General features: G+C 39.1%; 1 protein-coding gene across 2 annotated transcripts in view; it reads left to right on the top strand.

Annotated features, from left to right (window-relative positions):
- LOC122563391 (glutamate receptor ionotropic, kainate 3) overlaps nucleotides 1-20039 on the top strand; it is a 503868-nt gene that overhangs the window by 247880 nt on the left and 235949 nt on the right. For both annotated transcript variants that reach the window (XM_043717129.2, XM_087976904.1), the window contains one exon: nucleotides 14541-14744. In XM_043717129.2, coding sequence (XP_043573064.2) covers nucleotides 14541-14744 — 204 coding nt within the window. The remainder of the gene's footprint in view (nucleotides 1-14540; nucleotides 14745-20039) is intronic.

Consider the following 20039-nt stretch of genomic DNA (forward strand, 5'->3'; position numbering starts at 1 on the left):
TAATCAAATTGATCTCCAATAAGACTATGATATGTTGGAGCAAAAGTAGGCTATTCATTAGGTCTAATCTGCTGTTCTGTGATATTATGGCTGATCTGATAATCCTCAAGTCTACCTTCTTTTCTTATCCCATATCCTTTGATTACTTTACTGACTAAAAATCAATCTATATCAGCCTTGAAGGTACTTATAAATCCAGGCTAGACACTACTGTGGCAAAGAATGCAGCAGATTGGGGCAGCATGGTGGCTCAGTGGTTAGCACTGCTGCCTCACAGTGCCAGGGAGCCAGGTTCAATTCCACCTTCGAGTGGCTGTCTGTGTGGAGTCTCCCAATTGTCTGCGTGGCTTTCCTTCAGGTGCTCCGGTTTCCTCCCACAGTCCAAAATGTGCAGCCGAGGTGAATTGGCTATGCTAAATTGTCTATAGTGTCCAGGGATGTGCAGGCTAGGTGGATTAGCCATGGAGAAACGCAGGGTTTAAGGAATAGGTGGGCCTTGATGTGATGCTCTTCGAAGGGTTGGTGTGGACTTGATGAGCTGAATTGGCCTGCTTCCACACTAGGGTTTTTCTGACTGTCCTTTGGGAGAAAAGAAGTCGTCCTCATCTCTGTCTTAAATAGATGTCCCTTATCTTGAGAAGAGAGTGGAAGCACATGCTTTGAATTTTTTTAAGGCAGTTATGGTTCTTGATGAGCAGTGGGGTGAAAGGTCACTGAAGGTATGCTGGAATATGGAGTATCAGATCAGAAGGACTTGGACAGGCCAGGAGAATGAACAAAGAAGTGGCAAATGGAATAGAATGTTGAAAAGGGTGAAATTTTGCACTGGGCTAGGAGGTATAGGGATTAGATTATTTTCTAAATTGGGAGAAGCTTTGGAGATTTGAAGTATAAAGGGACTTAGGAGTCCTCGTTCAGGGTTCTCTTAATATGCAGATTCAGTTGGCAGTTAGGCAGCTTCAATGTTAGCAATCACTTTGAGAGGGTTACAATATAAGGGTAGGGATTTACTGCTGAGGGTATATAAGACTCTGATCAAAACACATTTGAAATTATGTGACTGATTTTGTGCCCTGTATCTAAGGAAGAATATGCTGGCTTCGGAGTGGGTGGGGGGGTGGGAAAAGGCGGGGAGGTGTGGAGAGGAACTTCTTTTTTTTTATTTCACAAGATGACAGCATCAGTGACTAGGCCAACCCTTACTGTCCATCCCAGAGGGCAATTTAGAGTTAACCATGTTCCTGTGGGTCTGAAGTCACACAAAGGCCAGACCAGGTAAGGATGACAGTTTCCTTCTCTAAAGGACATTAGTGATCCAGATGGGCTTTTTCAACAATCATCATCAGACTCTTAATTCCAAACATTTTTTTTATATTGAAGTTAAATTCCACCATCTGCTGAGGCAGGATTTGAACCCAATTGCCCCTAATGTAACCTGTGTCTTTGGATGAATAGTCCAGTGATAAATACCATTCGGTTATCACCTCCCCAAAACACAAGGACCGAAGAGTTTGCCAATGAGTAGCAGTTGAGGGCTTTTGGTCTGTACTCAATGGAGTTCAGAAGGATGAGAGGGCATCTGATTGAAACTTACGGAATACTGAGATGCCTCAATAGAGTAGATGTGGAGAAGATGTTTCCACTGGTAGGAGACACCAGGACCAGAACCTGAGGGCACAGCCTCAGAGTGAAAGGATGACCCTTCGAACTGAGAGGAGAAGGGATTTCCATAGCCAGAGGATGGTGAATCTGTGGAACTCATTGCCGCAAAAGGCTGTGGATGCCAAGTCATTCAGTGTACTTAAGACAGAGTTAGATAGATTCATTATTATTTCGGGAGCCAAGTGTTTCAGGAAGAAGGCAGGTGAATGGGGCTGAGAAATATATTGATGAGCCATATGACCTAATTCCGCTCCTATATCTTATGGTCTCATCTGCCATGATCTTACTGAATGGCTGAGTAGGCATGTGGACTCAGATGACTTACTCCTACTCCTAACCTATATGTTCAGGCACTTATACGTTCTCTTTCTGGATAGCAGAATTGAAACTTTGAAGTCAGATTTCAGCAGTTTTAATGATTCCTATATTCAAACAATGGATTAAACAGGTACAGTAGGCTTTGGGACTCACAGAGGTTTCTAGTTCTTCATTAGCTCCTTGGCCCCACTTCCAGTTTGCCTGTCCTTTCCAAATAACAGAAGTGAGTTTCTGAAAGCCTTTCTTTTTGTGCTCCCTTTGACTGAGAATGTTCTTTCTGGGGATAACTCTCAGAGACCTTCCTGTAGAACTCCACAAAATGCTGTAACTCAACTTGTTTGAGTGAACTGGTGGCTATGCAAGCCTTGATGAATCGTTGCTCTACCAAGCAAGTCAAATAAATTGGAATTCCCAATGGCGTGCTTTCAGTTGCCTAATTCTTAAGAGACTTTGCGTTCTCACATCTTTGGCAGGACACATCATGATGTCCAATTGTTATGTGAATTCTAAATTTCATCCTTTTTTTGTTTTATGATGGGATAACACATCAGTTTGCTACTTTTGGGGCTGTGGTGAATCAGTAATGACTATAGCAGAGCACTCTCTGCCTTTTTACAGACAGACTAACCTTCTTTTCAAAATGTATAATGTGACAGTTAGACATTTGTAACAACAGAAAGAGACCATTTAGCTCATTATAATGTTTTGAAACTGTCACTAAATTCTGGTGACCTGACCTTATCTCATATGCTTTCTTCTTATTTTCAACTGTTTACTCGCTTTCCTTTGAAAAAGCTGTTAAAAATCATCGGTCAAAGAATGTGTGTTTGGACATTCCAGCCTCTGCAAGAGATGTTACCTGATTTCCTTTTGTTCTTTTCATATTATATTAAACTTATGACTTCCCATTACCAATTCACCAATCAGAACAAATTTAGTTTTTCTGACTTATTACTCAAAACCATTCATCACTTTGAATACCTTAGAAAACAAATCCTCTTGGCCTTCCTTTTGTAGTCACAAAAGCTCCAGCTCTTTTATGTCTCTTGATTTCTAAAGTCTTTCATCTTTGGTAATCTTAGTGAATAACGTTTGCATTCCTTTTATGGCCTTGCTGTTCACCCGAAAGAGCTTACTGCTATATAAGTGTAATCCCTAGGTCTCCTTTGTGGCACGTTTTTTTAAAGTTTTACTATTTGGTTTACATGTTCCCTCTTTTTATTCCCCACAATCACTCCAGATTTTGCCAGATGTAATTTTGGCTGACATAATATTAACCTGTCCAAGTCTTACACAAGACATTGGCAATCCTGTCCATGGCGGCTGAGAGATAACTGGCAGGGAGATGCGGCTGGTGGTGGGGGGGGAGAAGGCAGCTGGGAATGCAATAGGTAGATGAAAGTGGGGGGGAAGGTGATAGGTCAGAGAGGAGGGTGGAGTGGATAAGAGGGAAGGATCATGGACAGGTCAAGAGGGCAATGGCAAGTTGGAAGGTCAGGACTGAGATAAGGTCAGGGAGGGGAAATAGGGAAACTGGTGAAATCCACACTAATCCCGTGTGGTTGCAGTATCTCAAGGCGGATGAAGCATTCTTCCTCCAGGCATCGGGTGGTTAGGGTTTGACATTGGAGGAGGCCCAGGACCTGTTAGGGTTTGGCAATGGAGGAAGCAGATTGTTTCAGAGAACATCTCTGGGACAACACATCAACCAATCCCACCACCCCATGGCTGAACACTTTAACTCCCCCTCCCACTCCACCCAGGACATGTAGATCCTGGGCCTTCTCCAGCTACCTATGCCTGCCACTGGACCCAGCTCCCACCACAGCTTGTCCTCCATCACAATCACTAATCCATGTAACATCTTCCACATTCAACCTCACCTGCCTCATCATGCCTGCTCTCTGTGCAGCCGCATAGCTTATTTGGGAAGCATCCCCATCTGCACCAACAGTTAGAGATGTGCCATCCACTCTTATCATCCACGTACCTGCCTTTCTGTCATTTTGGGAGCAAATCAGCTCACAATAGGCCGGCGGGGTGTCGCCCATTATTGGTCTGCTCCTTCTACTAGAGGTTGTCTTGACTTCTTGAGTAAAGACTATCCCCTTTGACTGGAATGAAGTCTTCCGACAACTTTGGCAAGTTTCTTTGCTTTATGCCTGTACTAAATGGCACAGTAATACAATAGTAATATCAGCCTGGTATGAATCGAGGAGGGCTAATGAACAAAAATACAATGCAAAGCAAAGCAGTGCCAGAAGGGGATGTTGTGGGCACCTGGTAGGTTCAGTGTGTGTGAGCGCTATGACAATGAGCAAAGAGGCCAGAGATGCAGCTTGGTCCAGTCCATGACCTGTGTATGTGCCCCTGAGGCCAATGTGTCCTTATTGCTATCTTACAAGGATATCTGCTGGTATCATTAAAAACGCACCCAGCAAGCAGCTCATCGTCAGTTTTGGAACTTTGGTCATGCTTCCTCAACTAGTTGTCCACTTAAATCTGTCACTCTTTGATGTTTGTCACACAGTCTCCAAAAGGAGGAAACTAAGGGCTGTTACTCCATTTGAAATGGCCTCTAAGTGGATCAGAAATGTGCCTTGAGGGTTTATAGATGCTGAGACGTGTCAGATGCCAATGTTCATGTATCTTGGATGCATGTGACCAGTGCCCATGGTGCGTGCCTGAGATGCTGGTGCCCAGTCTGTAACATGAAAGTCTTTAAGGCCAAGCAGAGAATTGAATCTTCCATGATCCTGCTCTGGTTTCCATGTTGGTTTTCCCCATTGGCTAGTTCAGTAAGATCACAAGCTGTAGCGAGTTGAACTGTTAACAAGGTGGGCTTGTAATGGCCTAGCAAGTATCCCTCCACACTGCTTGAGAACAACATACACTGCTGTGAGAGTGACGTTGTGGAAGTCAATCTGTGGACTAGAGACAGCATGCTGGGATGTAGAGGAAACAAGCGTGAAGGGAAAAGCACAACATAAAATATGGGAAGGCATTGGAGAACATGAATTATTGTGGAAGGATGGTATCATCAGCAGTGATAACCATCTTGCTTCAACCATGGAGTCATACAGCACAGACACAGGCCCTTTGGCCCAACTCAGCCTTGCAGACTAAGTTTCCTAAACTGCACTAGTCACATTTTCCTGCATTTAATCCATGTACCTATCCAAATGTCTTTTAAATGCTGTAATTATGCTCACTTCTGCCACTATATCTGGTAGCTCATTCGATATACACACCATCAGGAGGCAGTGGAGCATGATGGTTGATATGTCTAAGCTTTAGGTTAACACTGGGCAATGAAGGAAGATTAGCACTCCCTTTGAGAGTATTCTAAGAAGGAATGAAGCTAAGGATGGATAAGCTGTGAAGCTGGGTTACTAAATAGCAATACAAACATGAAATTGTATGTGCAATGAAGTGTCAGCTTCATTGTGCTTCCTAACTGCTCACAGAAGAAGCATTTCTTTTTGGTTCTCCTCTCACCATATTCACAACAAAGGGCAACTCTCGACTGACAGCACTTGACCTTGTGTATGGTTGGGCTTTATAACAATGGCACTGGCACTAGAAATCCCAGAAGGCCCCAGTATTATTGAACTTGGTAAGAAGAAACGAGGCACACATTATTTTCGAAATGGGATGAGGTTTCAGAAATCTGAAGCACAACAGGACTTGTGAGTCTTAGTTTAAGATTCACTGAAGGGGCGGCACAGTGACTCAGTGGTTAGCACTGCAGCCTCACAGGGCCAAGGACCCAGGTTCAATTCTTGCTTCGGGCAACTATCTGTGTGGAGTTTGCACATTCTCCCCGTGTCTGCTTGGGTTTCCTCTGGGTGCTCCGGTTTCCTCCCACTGTCCAAAGATGTGCAGGTTAGGTGAATTGGCCATGCTAAATTGCCCGTAGTGTTAGGTGCATTAGTCAGGGGTGAATGTAGGGAAATGGGTCTGGGTGGGTTGGTCTTCGGAGGGTCGGTGTGGACTTGTTGGGCTGAAGGGCCTGTTTCCACACTGTAAGGAATCTAATCTAACATACAGGTTCTGTTGACAGTTAGGATGGCAAATGCATTCATTTCAAGACGGCTAAAATATTAGAACAGAGACATGCTGTTGAGGATGAATAGCCTGCAGACTGCATTTGGAATATACTGAGTGGTTTTGGACAATTTAACTAATGAAGGGTGTGGTGGCATTGAAATGGGTCCAGAGGAGGTTTATAAGAATGATCCCGGGAATTAAGGGCAGTTCATAGCAAGAATGGTTGAGGAGTCTGAGTCTGTACTTAATGGAATTTAGAAGGATGAGGTGGGATCACATTGAAACTTATAGAACACTGAGAGGCTTGGAAAAAATGGACATGGAAAAGATGTTTCCAACAAACATCTTAGGAGAGATTAGATCTGAGACCACAGTCTCAGAGTAAAGCGACGATTCTTTAGAACTGAGATGAGAAGGAACTTTTTCAGCCAAAAGTGGTGAACATGTGGAAGTTATCGCTGCAGAAAGCTGTGAAGATCCAATAATTGAATATATTTAAGACAGAGATGCATAGGTTCTTGACCAGTAAAGGGATCGATGGTAATGAAGAGGAGACAGGAGAATGGGGGTGAGAAACATTTCAGCCATGATCGAATGGCAAAACAGACTCAATGGACTGAATGGCCTAATTCTACATCTGTACCTAATGGTCTTAATACTTTCACCTCTGGTGAGAGGAAAAGTAGGATGATTAGGGCAACACAGAAGGCTAGTGCATAGGCAGATTTCAGATAATATGTGAGAAATCTTGCTAGATCTCATAGAGGTAAATCCTCCATTAAACTTGCCGTAGACGACACAGTCAATTTCTTGTAAAATTCAGGTCTATTTATAAAAGTATTTCAGTGGTTGTAATGTCCTTTTGGGCATCCTGTGGTTATGGATTGAGATTTGAACACCAAACCATCTGACTATGATGTAAGAGAACAGCCAACTGTACTACAGCTAACCAAATGAGCATTTGCAGGACCAGTTCTTAGACTGATTTCATTGATATTTATAGCCAACAGGATATTTAATTTATCAGGCTGGAGACATCTTTCTGGACAGTTCCACTCCCCGTGCAGATCAATCTCTATTTCTAATATCAAACAGTCCCATGCCATTAACAGTCAGGACCTAGGCATGTCACTTCCCGTCTAACACAGTTAATATTCAAGAGTTATCAGAGGTTGTATCACCAATGTGTATAAAGTTGGTATATTTCTATACATATAAGACAAATTTCCATTTTGGCAGTCAGGTAATTGCCCAAAACATGTTCAAAGTTGTATTAATTATGTTACAGTTCATCTGACGAGCATACATAAAATGGATAGTTCAATGTAGAATTATAAGGTCATTTCTGGTGAATTATAAAGTCATTTTTTGCTGAATATAAATCAGGTTGTTCTCAGATATAACAGCAGAATTCCTACAGTGTGGAAGCAGGCCATTTGGCCCATTTAGTCCATGCTGGCTGTCTGAAGAGCATCCAACCCAGATCCACCCTATCCCTGTAACCCTGCATTTCCCATGGCTAACCCACCTAGCCTGCACATCCCTAAACACTATTGGCAATTTAGCATGGCCAATCCACCTAACTTGCACATCTTTGGACTGTGGGAGGAAACTAGAGCACACATACAGTCACAGGGAGAATGTGCAAACTCCACACAGATTGTTGCCGGAGGGTGGAATTGAACCCAAGTCCCATGAGGCAGCAGAGTTAACCACTAAGCCGCGATGCTTTCCATAGAGGACAGCACACTAGCATGCTCAAGTCTGAGATGGTTAGATTGCAGTTCAATTTCTGCTAAAATTGATTTGCAGATTCAAAAATGTAGCATCTTAAATGAGCTCGTACAACTGGTATCATATTGAGAGGTAATTGTTTTCTTTCCAAAATACTTGATGTTTTCAAGCATGTTTCAATTTTAGTATTGAGCTGTAAATGTGTTCATTGCTGAAACTAAGCATTATTAATAATTGTTCAGTGAGTTGAACTTTAAACTTGTTGAAAATGTTACAGAAATCACAAATATAAATGATGCAGAGCACAGCTCACTTACTTGGATTGTCCTATCATTACTAATGTGAATAAATTGAAACTCGACTTCAAAAAAAACACATTTCAGGCAAAATTCAAAATAAAGTTTATTTTCATAAAACAAAGGATGTGAGAAATGTGGTACAGATTATTAAACTTTCTGCGAGGATGGAAATATAAGTATGAAAGAAATTGAAGAAAATATTTCACATATTTCTGAATATACAGGCCATAAAACTGTGAACTCAAGAGCAAATACGCTGCTGAGAAATCTGTTATTTTGCTGAAGTGTCACTTGAATGGGGTGCCCTATTTATTTTCAGCATCACATTTTCTATTATGATGTAAATTGGTGGTTAACAGAATTCATCAAATAGGGACACTGGAGAGAAAATTATATCAATTCGATTTATCGTGGTGACCATTGTTGAAGATCATAGAGGAAAAATACCAATTCTATTAATTCAATAAAATCCATTCAGTTCTATTATCAATAGTCTTTTTTTTATCTTAGTAAAACATAATGCAGAACAAGGAAAGAGAGTTAATCCTAAATAGATTAATAATCTTTGTTGGGTTTGACACAAACACAATTCTTGCATTAATCTGGACAACACAGTGAGAGATGTTGTTCCATTTGGTGCATTATCTTATTAATGGATCTTCAGATGTGTTGATGCATTCTCGTCAGATTGATTCAATGTAGATTCTTTTAACAACGTTTTCAATTGTGACTTCTACTCTTCAGCAATGAATATCATGGTCTGGATTTTTCACCACAGCAAAGAGCCTCTCAGTTGTGTCGAAAATACCTGTCAAGTCCAGAAATAGCATGTCTGATTTTACAATCATTGTTTGCAACAGTAAAGTTGATGATATTTCACAATTTGACTAACAGCTGCAAGTGGTTATAGACCTAAGTGTATTGGAAGAGATTGTGAACTTGAATAAAATGATTGTGGTGATAAGGTTTTGTTTAGTTGAAAGAACAGAAATATGAAGAATTTTTTTAAATCATGGCCAATCTGCAATAAATATTTACATCTTTATTTTATAGAACTCCATTTTATTAACCTCTTCCCATGTTGGGTACTCTGTGAGTTAGCATGGTAAATGCTGCCACAAAAGGTGGTTGGCATTGGGCATAGTTTTTCTGAGTTTGCATGAAGTTGGTAGCAGGTTTGTGAAGGATCATGAGGATAGTTAGTGCAGCTTAGATTGGTATGAACACTGGAAATGGTTAAAGGGTTTGTGTGGGATTTATAAGGCTTTCTGGGGTGGAAAGTTTACATTGTGTGGTTTGGGTTGGTGTAGATGGGGAATGGGAAGCATATTAGTGAGTGTCAGAGCCTATGCAAAGTGAAGTTAAGGGGATGCTTTATTCCATATTTTAACATTTTCAACAGAGTGCCAGAGCCCCTAGGAATTCCTTCCTCTGCACCTGACATTCTTGCCACTCCAGCAGAGCTTGTCCACCCAATTTCTAACATAAAGCATCTCTGCCAGAATTAAAATCTGATGCCTGGGCAGCCACTTCTGGAAGCCAGATTCAGGGAACTTCCCTGACATTGTGCAGATAAAGATCCAAGTCTATATGCCTTCAAGTATTGGGTGATTTAAAACAAGGGGGTGGGTGAGAGATTTGTCAAGCAACCATGACCCAATGCCAACTTGAGAATTTGAAACTCTCTTGTTTTTTTCCTTTTAGAGGTAGTTGAAGGATTTTTTGTTAAAAATGGAGACGAACCAATTTTTGATGATCTCGATCACATTTTCAGAATTTCTGTAGTGTCTAGAAAATTGCTGGGGAGTTAGAATGAGACAATGTGGTTGGCTGGAGTTGCAAGAAATATCAAGCTGTGACTGTGACAGTTCTCTTATTTTAACACCACCTCATCCTTGCAAAGCCCCACCCACCTCTCATCGAGTTCCTCAGCTTTCATTGGTCAGTGTTTTTTGTGTTTCTTTTTAAATTTAACCAATAAGTCTAAGGTATCAAAACAGTTAACAGAAATTTAGAATTGAGAGCCCATGTTTTGTTACAAGCTACATGACTTGACTTACAAATAGAAATAGATCAATATGACATCATAGTTATTACATTGGCAGTTTGGCCATCTTCCTTGCTAAGTACGCTTGCAACCAGCAGAGAGATTTCCTCTTGATTCTCCTCAATGTGAATTTTGTTTCTGTTCCTTGATGATGCACTTGATCAAAAGCTGCCTCACTCAACCTCACCACCTCTAGCGTTTAGCTCTTTTGTCTGTGTTTGGTGCAAGCTTATAGTGAAGTCAGGAGCTGACTGGCCTTGGCTGAAGCTAAACTGAGCATCAGTGAGCAGGTTACTCATTTGTGAGAGCCATTTTATAAAACTGTCAACAACCCCTGCCATCACTTTGCTGATGACCAAGACTGATGACTGATAGAGCAGTAATTGACTGGGCTGGATTTGTCCTGCATTGTGTGCACTGCACATATCTGGGCAATTTTCCATATTGTTGGAAAAATGCCAAGGATATAATCACTTTGAAATAGCCTAGCTAGGGGCATGGCTAATTCTACGCTTCCGAATTTTCTTCCATATATTTACTGCTGAGTGTTGACTTTGCAGTATCCGGTGTCTTCAGACATTTCTTGATGTCACGTGAAGTGAATCAAATTGACTGAGGATTGACATCAGTGATGCTGGGGACCATAGGAGGAGTCTGAGCTGCATAGTTCCATTTTGTAACATAGGTCAGTCTTCTCATCGCAGGCATGAATCCGATCAATTTTTGTTCCACCACTTCTAAGACAAGAATATTCATTCTTAGATAAAGAAGTGTGGTCTCAACAAAACCCTGTACAATTCCTGCAAAATGTATTTACTCTTCTAATTCAATACCCTTGCAATAAAATATAACATGACATTGCTTCCCTCATTGATCATTGTGGCAGTATGTTAACTTTCCATCAAGAGAGTGCAGGGACCCTTTAAAACTTTTGAACACCAATATTTACAAACGTTTCTCAACTTTTGAAATGCTTCGCTTTTCTAGTTTTCCTACCAGAAAAGGCTATTTCACTTGGCCCCACATTACATTTCATCAGACCCCTTCTTGCCCAATCACATTACCAGTCTCCATTCTTCTCCCCACTTACTTTATGTCATTAGAAAACTTGAATATAGTACACAGTTGCTCCCTTCTTCGAAATTATTGATTTAGATTGTAAATTGGCACAACCACTGATTCTTGAAGCACTTGTCATTGCAAAAATATTTAATCCTTCTCTGTTTTCTGTGCTTTAATGAATCTTCAATCCATCCTAATATATTATCCTTAATCCAATTACCTATAAGCTTGTGGAACAACCTCTTATGTTGTGTTGTGTAAAACCTTTTAAGTGGCAGCACATTGAATGTCTTGTGAAATTCCAAATTTATTGTGTCAGCAATTAAAAAAAAAATTTGGACACCATGATTCCTCTTTCAAAAAACCGGTGTGCTATCTTCGCCTAGTCACTGCTATCAAATGGATTATAGTATGCATTCTGTATTCTGACATCAGGCTACAAGCCTATACTTTCCTGATTTCTCTCAGTGCTTCCACACCATTGTCCCAAACCCTTGAATAATGGGATTATTCTGATCCACAGGGGATGATTCCAAATATGTACAGAAATCTGAAACATCAAAAGCAGTGTATTCATCATCTCTGCATCCACCTCTTATAAAACCCTACAATGAAAGTTGTCAGGTCCAAAGGAGTTGTTGGCTTTCATTCCCATTTTCCGCTTCAGAAATGGCTGAATATTGATATTGTTACTCTGGATGATATTGTTACTCTGGATGATATTGTTACTCTGGATTGTATTGTTACTCTGGATGAGTCAAACAATAAGTGACCTGTTATTTCATCTCAACTGCACCCAACAAACATTAATAACAGAATCTCCCCTGCTGTTTGAGCTTTCTGGGGAGCTAATGTTAAAGTCAAAGTAATGCAATAGCTGATTTGATTAGCAGTTGTTCTAGTTAATCCATTGGACACAAAATAGCAAGAGCTGTTAAGTAAATTGAATATCTGTAAGATTTTCCTCTTGAGCTGTGGTCAGGAAGTTATAAACTTAGAACTACCAGTTAAATCAATTCAACGTCGTGGGCAGCTGACTTGTTCATTGCTTCAGCAAAGAATGTTCCAGCAATTGAATTGTTATCAATTCAGTCTATGTTCACTTTATCCTGGAATAAAGCAGTTAAATGACTTGAATCAAACCTCTCAGTCTAAATCACATTTATCCATTCTGTTTCCAGATTCATTCAATCCAATTACCTCCATCTATCTGTCCAATCAAATGTTGAATGTCAATGTAGTTTCAGCCTGAGCCATTAGCCCAAAAAATAAATTCCACATCCCTACTACTCTTTGTTTAAAGAACTTCCTCAGTTTTCTCAATTTCTCAACTTAAAGCTTGCATCTTGTATGCCATTGTTCATAACTCCCCAGGAAAGCTTCCATCCTATCTTTTTTCATCATTAGAAACATTTCAGTCATGTTGTCCCAAAACTGAATTTCTCTGTTAAAAAAGGACCTTTAGTTTTAAAATGTTTATATTTGTATTTCCTCACATCAGCCAACAACCCAGCAGATCTGTGAAAAGAACAAGTCCATGTATAATTTGCAGTAGAACAGAAGATTAAAAATCAGAACTTTCAGACCAAATACTCAGTGAAAAATAATAGTACCTCTGTTCTTGTGATCATGGGTTTGTTGTCTATGTTTATTAACTGGCCAGAGTTGAATTCAATAGTTTGTAATAATGGATGCAGATGGCTTAGTGTTACTCAATTGTGTATGTGGTCCATGAAGAAGTTCCATAAAGCTTTATTGTTTTGATGTTATTTATCTCTGCCAAATATTTGATTAATGTGGTTGAAGACCACTTACAGTACAAAATATACATCATCTGTTACATTGAGGATCATGTGGCTTTTATTGCTAATTTATAAGAAGGTTCTTAATATATATTACATCAATATTACTCATTTTTGATTCTCATGAAGTCCTTTTGTAACCATTTTACAATACTCTTTCATAAATGTTCCCCAAAAATATTTCTTTAAAACCACTCTGTTACCCTTGAAAGGGAGGTGATGGCCTACTGGTATGAGCTCTAGACGATTAAGCTAGAAACCCAGGTAAGGTTCTGGGGAATATCACCATTGTAGGTGGAGGAATTTGAATTTGATAGATATCTGGAATTAAGAATCCATTGATGACCGTGAAACCATTGTTGACAGACAGAATTAATGTTCTGCAGGAAGGAAATCTGTTATCCTCACTTGTTCTGGCCCACGTATGAATGCAGACCCATAGTAATAGACTCTTATCTGCTCTCTGAAATGGCCAAGGAAGCCACTCTGCTGTATTAATCATTACAAAGTCTCAACAAAGAAAGGAAACCAGACAGCCCACCTAGCATCAACCTAGGCAGTGAAAATTACAATGGCAGAAAAAGACCTGTCAACTTTGTAAACTCCTCCTTACTAACATCTGAGGGCTAGTGCCAAAGTTGGGAGAACTGTCTTTTAAAAAAAATCATTCACAGGATAAAGGCATCTCTTGTTAGGTCAACATTTATTCAGCCGAAATACCTTCACCCTGGCTACTCTGAAATCCTGGAAACTCTAGAAGTGCTCTTTCTTCTCCATTGCACAGCTGAGCACAAGGGATGCCAATCTCTGACTGACTGGCAGCTCTCACTGGATGGGACCTCTGGCCCTATGATTAGTTCCAAGGAAGGGCCCACAGTTGTCCTCACCTCTGCCTGATTGATCTGAGGTTCACTGGGCCTTCCCTGAAAAAGCAATATGGCTCTTTTACAAGCTCTCCAGAAGCAGATGCAACAGTTTGACAAGATTCTACCCTTTGTCTGAAATGGTCACGGTTCAAACAAAGATAGACTGGACTAATCAATCGATCATCCAAAAAAGTACAGGTTACATACCAATCTGTATCTCTGTTCATGCCATTAGGATAAAAGGAGTATTATTTTTGTGGATCTTGTGAAAAGGGGCAACTACATCCTTCTTGATCATACTTTAATAACAGTGTGAATTTTGTCATTAACCAAACTTTAAGTTCAAAAAGGCCAATCTGCCAAACAGTTGTCTAACACTGAGCAGCAGTATATTATTTTTATCTTGACATGTAAATAAAGCTATTTGTGGAGTCATACTGAGCATTGATAAGCCTGCAATATATATGAACCTGAATAAATGAAACTTGACACATACAAGGTATATAAAGACATTTGAAAGTGAGGAAATGATTATCTAATTGGCTTCAATCTAATTTTAGAACTTAATAAAGCTTGAGGACTGAGGTAAACGTAATTTATTATTGTCATTCACCTAGGTAGGACACATATCCAAACTAAATGCTTTCAGCATTGGAAGTGACCTTGGCAATTAACTGTTGCTAATTTGACTTGCTCACAGGAGGAACCATATGTCATGTTTAAGAAGTCTGACAAGCCACTCTCTGGTAATGACCGATTTGAAGGATACTGCATTGATCTGCTGAAGGAATTATCCAGTATTCTGGGCTTTGTTTATGATATTCAACTGACGCAAGATGGAAAGTACGGAACTCCAGATGACAAGGGGCAGTGGAATGGCATGGTGAAGGAGCTCATTGATCACGTGAGTAGTGTTGGGTTTTCGAATACGATTTTAAGATCATTTCATCCATTGGCTCTCAAGCACTTAATATGAATGAATTATTAGAAACATTGCGCAGCACAAATCACTCTCAAAGCCAGTAAATATCTAACTAGAAAATGATATGTCACGACCATATGTTCCTATAGATCTGAATCTGTGGAAATGACAATAAACACAAAACAACCCAAAGCACCCACACAACAAAAATCATGTAAATTCCATTGCCCATGAAAGCCTGGTCTGTGTACTTCACTGAAACGGTTTGGAGCAGGAACCCTTGTGAAGCCACGTAAATGTTAAATGAATAAGAACAGTGATAATGTTAATAATAAAAGCAAAACTATGAGATCAAGGTAAGTGCACTTCATTCACTATACTTATGCCCCTTCTAAAAGACTAATGAGTTTGGGGCACTTCATTCGTGTACTTACCCTGATGTTGAATTAAATGTGTACTATTCATTGTGCTTAAACCTGCACTAAATTTTCCACTCTATAAAAGCAGTGGAACAAACTTAACTAATGCCATTAAAATTGGTTTCATAAACTACCTCAAGAACTCTTAAAATGGATGTAATTAGTTTCTTACTGTTGCTTCAATACAGACTTCAATCTCTCTGCTAGCTCATGTAGATCTATTGACTTACCTTATTCTACCAGATCTAGCCCACAATAGACTGATTGAATTCATTTTCCTAATAATGAGCCTTGCTGGGGTATTAAATGCTTGTAACGTATTTCATATTTTTAAAGTTAACGTACTTATATTATATTTTAAAGGTTTGTTTGGATGGATTAAAAATATACACCTTAGGGGTTTTATTATGGACAAAAGATATAATAAATATTTTAACATTTTAATAATAAATAAATTCTGTGTACCTCAGTAAATACACTTCAATAAGCTTGCTTGGTTTGCCTTTTAAGGTCTAATGGTTGATACCCACAGATGTGATTTTAGTAAAATAGATGGGATCAATTAGCCTCAACATTTGGAATCAAGCTTCCAAATTGCAGCAGACATTAAAAAACACAGATTTCTATAAGGTGACAGCACACACAATGAACATTGTTGTCTGTGCATCTTGAAACTGGTAATGTATCAATATTAACCATGAAGGAATAAAACATTCTGATTTTGGAGGTGAACATCTACACAACTGGACCTTTTGCCTGTATGCCAAGTGTTTTCTTGTTTAAGTAGATCATCTGAAATCAACACCAACAATTTTCATTTACTTGGGACTTTGATTGTAATAAAATGTCCCAAGGTGCTTCATGGGAATATTGCAAAGCAACATTTAACATTCAACCACATGAGGTGACTTCAGGTAAACTGGGGAAAAAAAAACTCCAAGAGGTAGATTTTAAGTAGTGCCTTAAAGGAAAGAGGTTTACAAAGAAATATCTAGGGACAGCGCAACTGAAGGCATAACCTTTAAAGATGGAATGGTTTAAATGGGGATGCTGAAGAAATCAGAATTAGAGGAGCTCAGATATCGTGGAAAATTGTGTTCCAGGAAGAACTCTAGAGATGAAGAGGAGTGAAACCATGGAAGGATTTGAAAATGAGGGAAATATATTCATGTATTTTGTTGCTTAACTGGGAACTATAGTATACGCAAGGATAAAGAATGAAACATGAGCAGAAAAACTTTGGATTACATCAGGTAATCAGAGGGTACAATGTGGAAGTGAGAACAATTATGCTTAGAGGGGAAAAAAGGCCTCATAAGTATTGTAAAACTGCTATTTAAAAAAATACAGTTTGTGTGTTAAATGTATCTGTAATTGGAGAAGATTGCTTTTAGTAAAACCAAAACTAATTAATTTGAACATGGTTTGAACATTGTACAATATTCAAACCAAGGTTTGTACCTCAGCTTGAGGTTTAGGGTGTAGGTTTGCTCGCTGAGCTGTAGGTTTGATATCCAGATGTTTCATTACCTGGCTAGGTAACATCATCAGTGGTGACCTCCAAGTGAAGCGAAGCTGTTGTCTCCTGCTTTCTATTTATATCTTTCTCCTAGATGGGGTTCCTGGGGTTTGTGGTGATGTCATTTCCTGTTCGTTTTCTGAGGGGTTGATAGATGGTATCTAGATCTTTGTTTTGTTTATGGCGTTATGGTTGAAGTGCCAGACCTCTAGGAATTCTCTGGCATGTCTTTGCTTAGCCTGTCCCAGGATAGATGTATTGTCCCAGTCGATATTCAAACTGTTTGTTCAGCTTTGATTTTGGTACATATGGTTAAACAAACCCAAGCAGAGCCAAAAAGTATAGATTTAACACTGAAAACAGTGGATTCAAAAGGACAGAGCTCAGTGTTAGGTCACTGGATCATGAAGATAGGATGGAGAATCACAGCCTTTTTAAACTTGAATTGAGGTGATTGAGAAGGGATCTTGTTGAGATATAACACAAAATATCAAAAACCCAAGAACTATATTTCCTGAATTAAAGAAGGACAAGGAGCATTGGTTCAGATTAGGAAAAGACGTGTTTTTGAATTATTTCAGAAAAGTAAACAGGCAATATATGTGAAACCGAAAGTTTGGAATTGTTCAAGGTATTTAGATCCTGTGGTGGACTTAATAACTTTGTGACGACTTAGTAACAGGGCACTTCGGTCCTAATGGAAGACAAACATAACAATTTGCACACAGCCTGTAAAAAAAGACCAGGAGATAAATGATCAGACAATCTGGGGGGTTTTGAGGTATTGTTTGAGGGTTAAACATTGCCAGGACAATAGGAAATGCCACATCTTTACTTTGAATCATTCTATGGAATTATTTTATATCTATCTGGGCGAGCAATGGGGCCTTTGTGAGAAGTGGAGGCGAATTAGGGCAGGAGAAAGTCTGGGAAGTAACTTTAGAACTGATTCCGAGCTGAAAAACAGTCAACAATAGCACAATATGGAAGAACAGGTTCCAAGATTTTCTGTTGCTGCTCTGGAAACCTTGACAGAGGATTTTTAGGGGAATAAATATGTGAATAGAGATATGTTTTAAGCTTGTGAAGCACACACAACCGGTATTCCAGACAAAAGACAATTATTGCACTAATTCACTTATTTTTTATCTGGTTGGATTGGAATGCAATCATGTACAAATATTCTTCCTAGTCCATCGACATGTACCATGATGCACTGTTGCTGTCGGCAGATATCTTAAGTTGACATCAATAAAGATTCTGCCTGTGTTGAACAGTACTATACTGTACATACAGAACATGGTATCAAAGTGGCACTGACGTGAGTGTTGCAGGGCTATAAGAAAGCATAACTATAGACAGGGAGACACAGTGTTGTCCACAGGTTGTGAGCTAATACTCAAATCAACAACAATCAACAACAAAGCAACAAGCCACAGTCAAAAAATTGTTTAAAAGAAAATGGTTGCAGCTTTCAAATTACCAGCTCCTGCTCAAATGACAGGAGAAATGAAGTAGAATAGGAAATTCATTTATGCACAATGACATTTTAAAACACCAGCAGATTTGTTGAGGAAGCCAGAACAGTTACAAATCACCGCACTTCTTCTACTTTTGGGTAGACACTGTTTTAAACTATATTCCATGATGAAACTTTCTGAAGAACACATGAATAAAAGCACATGTAAACTTTAAAAGCTTTAAATAGTGAACATTATGTAAGAATAGGACATATTCAGTATTAGGGAATGCCAAGCCTCAGAACCCTATTTGTTCTGATAATTATCGTTGACGAGACTCAACTGAAGTGTTTAAGATGATAATTGAATTTAATAAGTTAGATACAGAAAAGCTATTTTTCTTCTGGTGAAAGGTTCAGTAGTTCGAGAAAAAAACATGAAAACTTACAACCAGGCCGTTGAAAACTAAAATCCCAATTCCCAATCCCAGCACACAACCCCAATATCCCCCAAACTTCTGCAAAATTAAAATAATACATTTTTTTAAATTTCATGGCATCTGAATATCATTGGCAAGGCCAGCATATTTGCTTTTGTTTACATTTCCTTGAAAACGTTATTTATACTCTGTGCCATATTCTTGCACGGATATAGTCCATGTAGTGTTAGTTCACCTGCAGTGCCATTAGGAGGGACTTTGACCCAGTGACAATGAAGAAATGGCAATATTATTCAAAATCAAGAGATTGAGTGAGTTGGAGGGGAAGGCTTAAGCTGTGGTGTTCCCATGCAACTGCAGTCTTTATCCTTCTGGGCAGCTGAGGTCACAAGATTAAAAGATCACGTTAAAGAAGCCTAGGAGTATTTGTGTGATGCATCTTACAGAGGATACAAGTTCCATTGCTACCGTATCATGACTGTAGGAAATTAATGATTAAAGGTGTGTTTTGGCTTCTATATAAATAGGCTTCTTAAGTATTTTGGTGTTACATCCATCCAGGCATGATAAATGTGTATAATTTATATTTTATTTTTATTTGCAATTTAGGAGAGACACAGATATTTTGGTTTCAGCTCTGTGAAGTTCTGTTTTTAAACACAGGTCAGAAAGTCATTTGGAACAGTGACCTATGTGTATCCATTCCAAGTAAGCATGTGACTATAGCGAAGTGCCTGGGAAAACCCTTGTAGTGCTAATGGGAAAAAAAATGTACTGCAGTATTTCATTTGTGAATGATAAACAGATTAAGATACTAGTTCGGCTTTTATTTCAGAAAATAAGGTTCAAACTTTTGGTTGAGAACTGGGAGTTCAGTTCAGAAAATATGCTAGTTTCTCCGAACAGGAGAATCAAGGCACTTCATAGAAACTGGCCACCTCAGCATTGGTTTCTAATCTGTGACATATCCAGGCTGGAAGAGTTTGGGATAGAAATCTTCAACTTGTTCAAACAGAAAGGTTTAGGACATTAAAATTGTGAGGCTCATGCTTGCAATCTCACAATAGAATCATAAAATTCTCCCCACAGTTCAAGAGAAGTAAGCTGGTGAAAGAGTAAGAGTTTAACAAGTGAACATAGGAGTGATGTGTCTCTTGAATTGAGTTTCTCGAAAAGAGAGTGTTGGGTTACAGTTTAAAAGTTTGTTCTTTTTTAAATCTTTCTAACTATCATATACAACCTATACCTTTGTTTCTTTTCTTCATTTGGGTAATTAACAAATATTATGTTATTAAATAACATGTGCAGTCTTGTGCAAATATGTTTCAGTTATTAACATCACATTAACTATTTGAAAATATTAAACGTATTAAACACTTGTGTTATGATTAACTGGGATCATAACACATACAATTGTGAAGTATTTCATTATACCCTTGG

The sequence above is a fragment of the Chiloscyllium plagiosum genome, unplaced genomic scaffold, assembly GCF_037043375.1.
Source record: "Chiloscyllium plagiosum isolate Xiang-an unplaced genomic scaffold, Cpla_swu_hap1 HiC_scaffold_30, whole genome shotgun sequence".
Lineage (NCBI taxonomy): Eukaryota > Metazoa > Chordata > Chondrichthyes > Orectolobiformes > Hemiscylliidae > Chiloscyllium > Chiloscyllium plagiosum.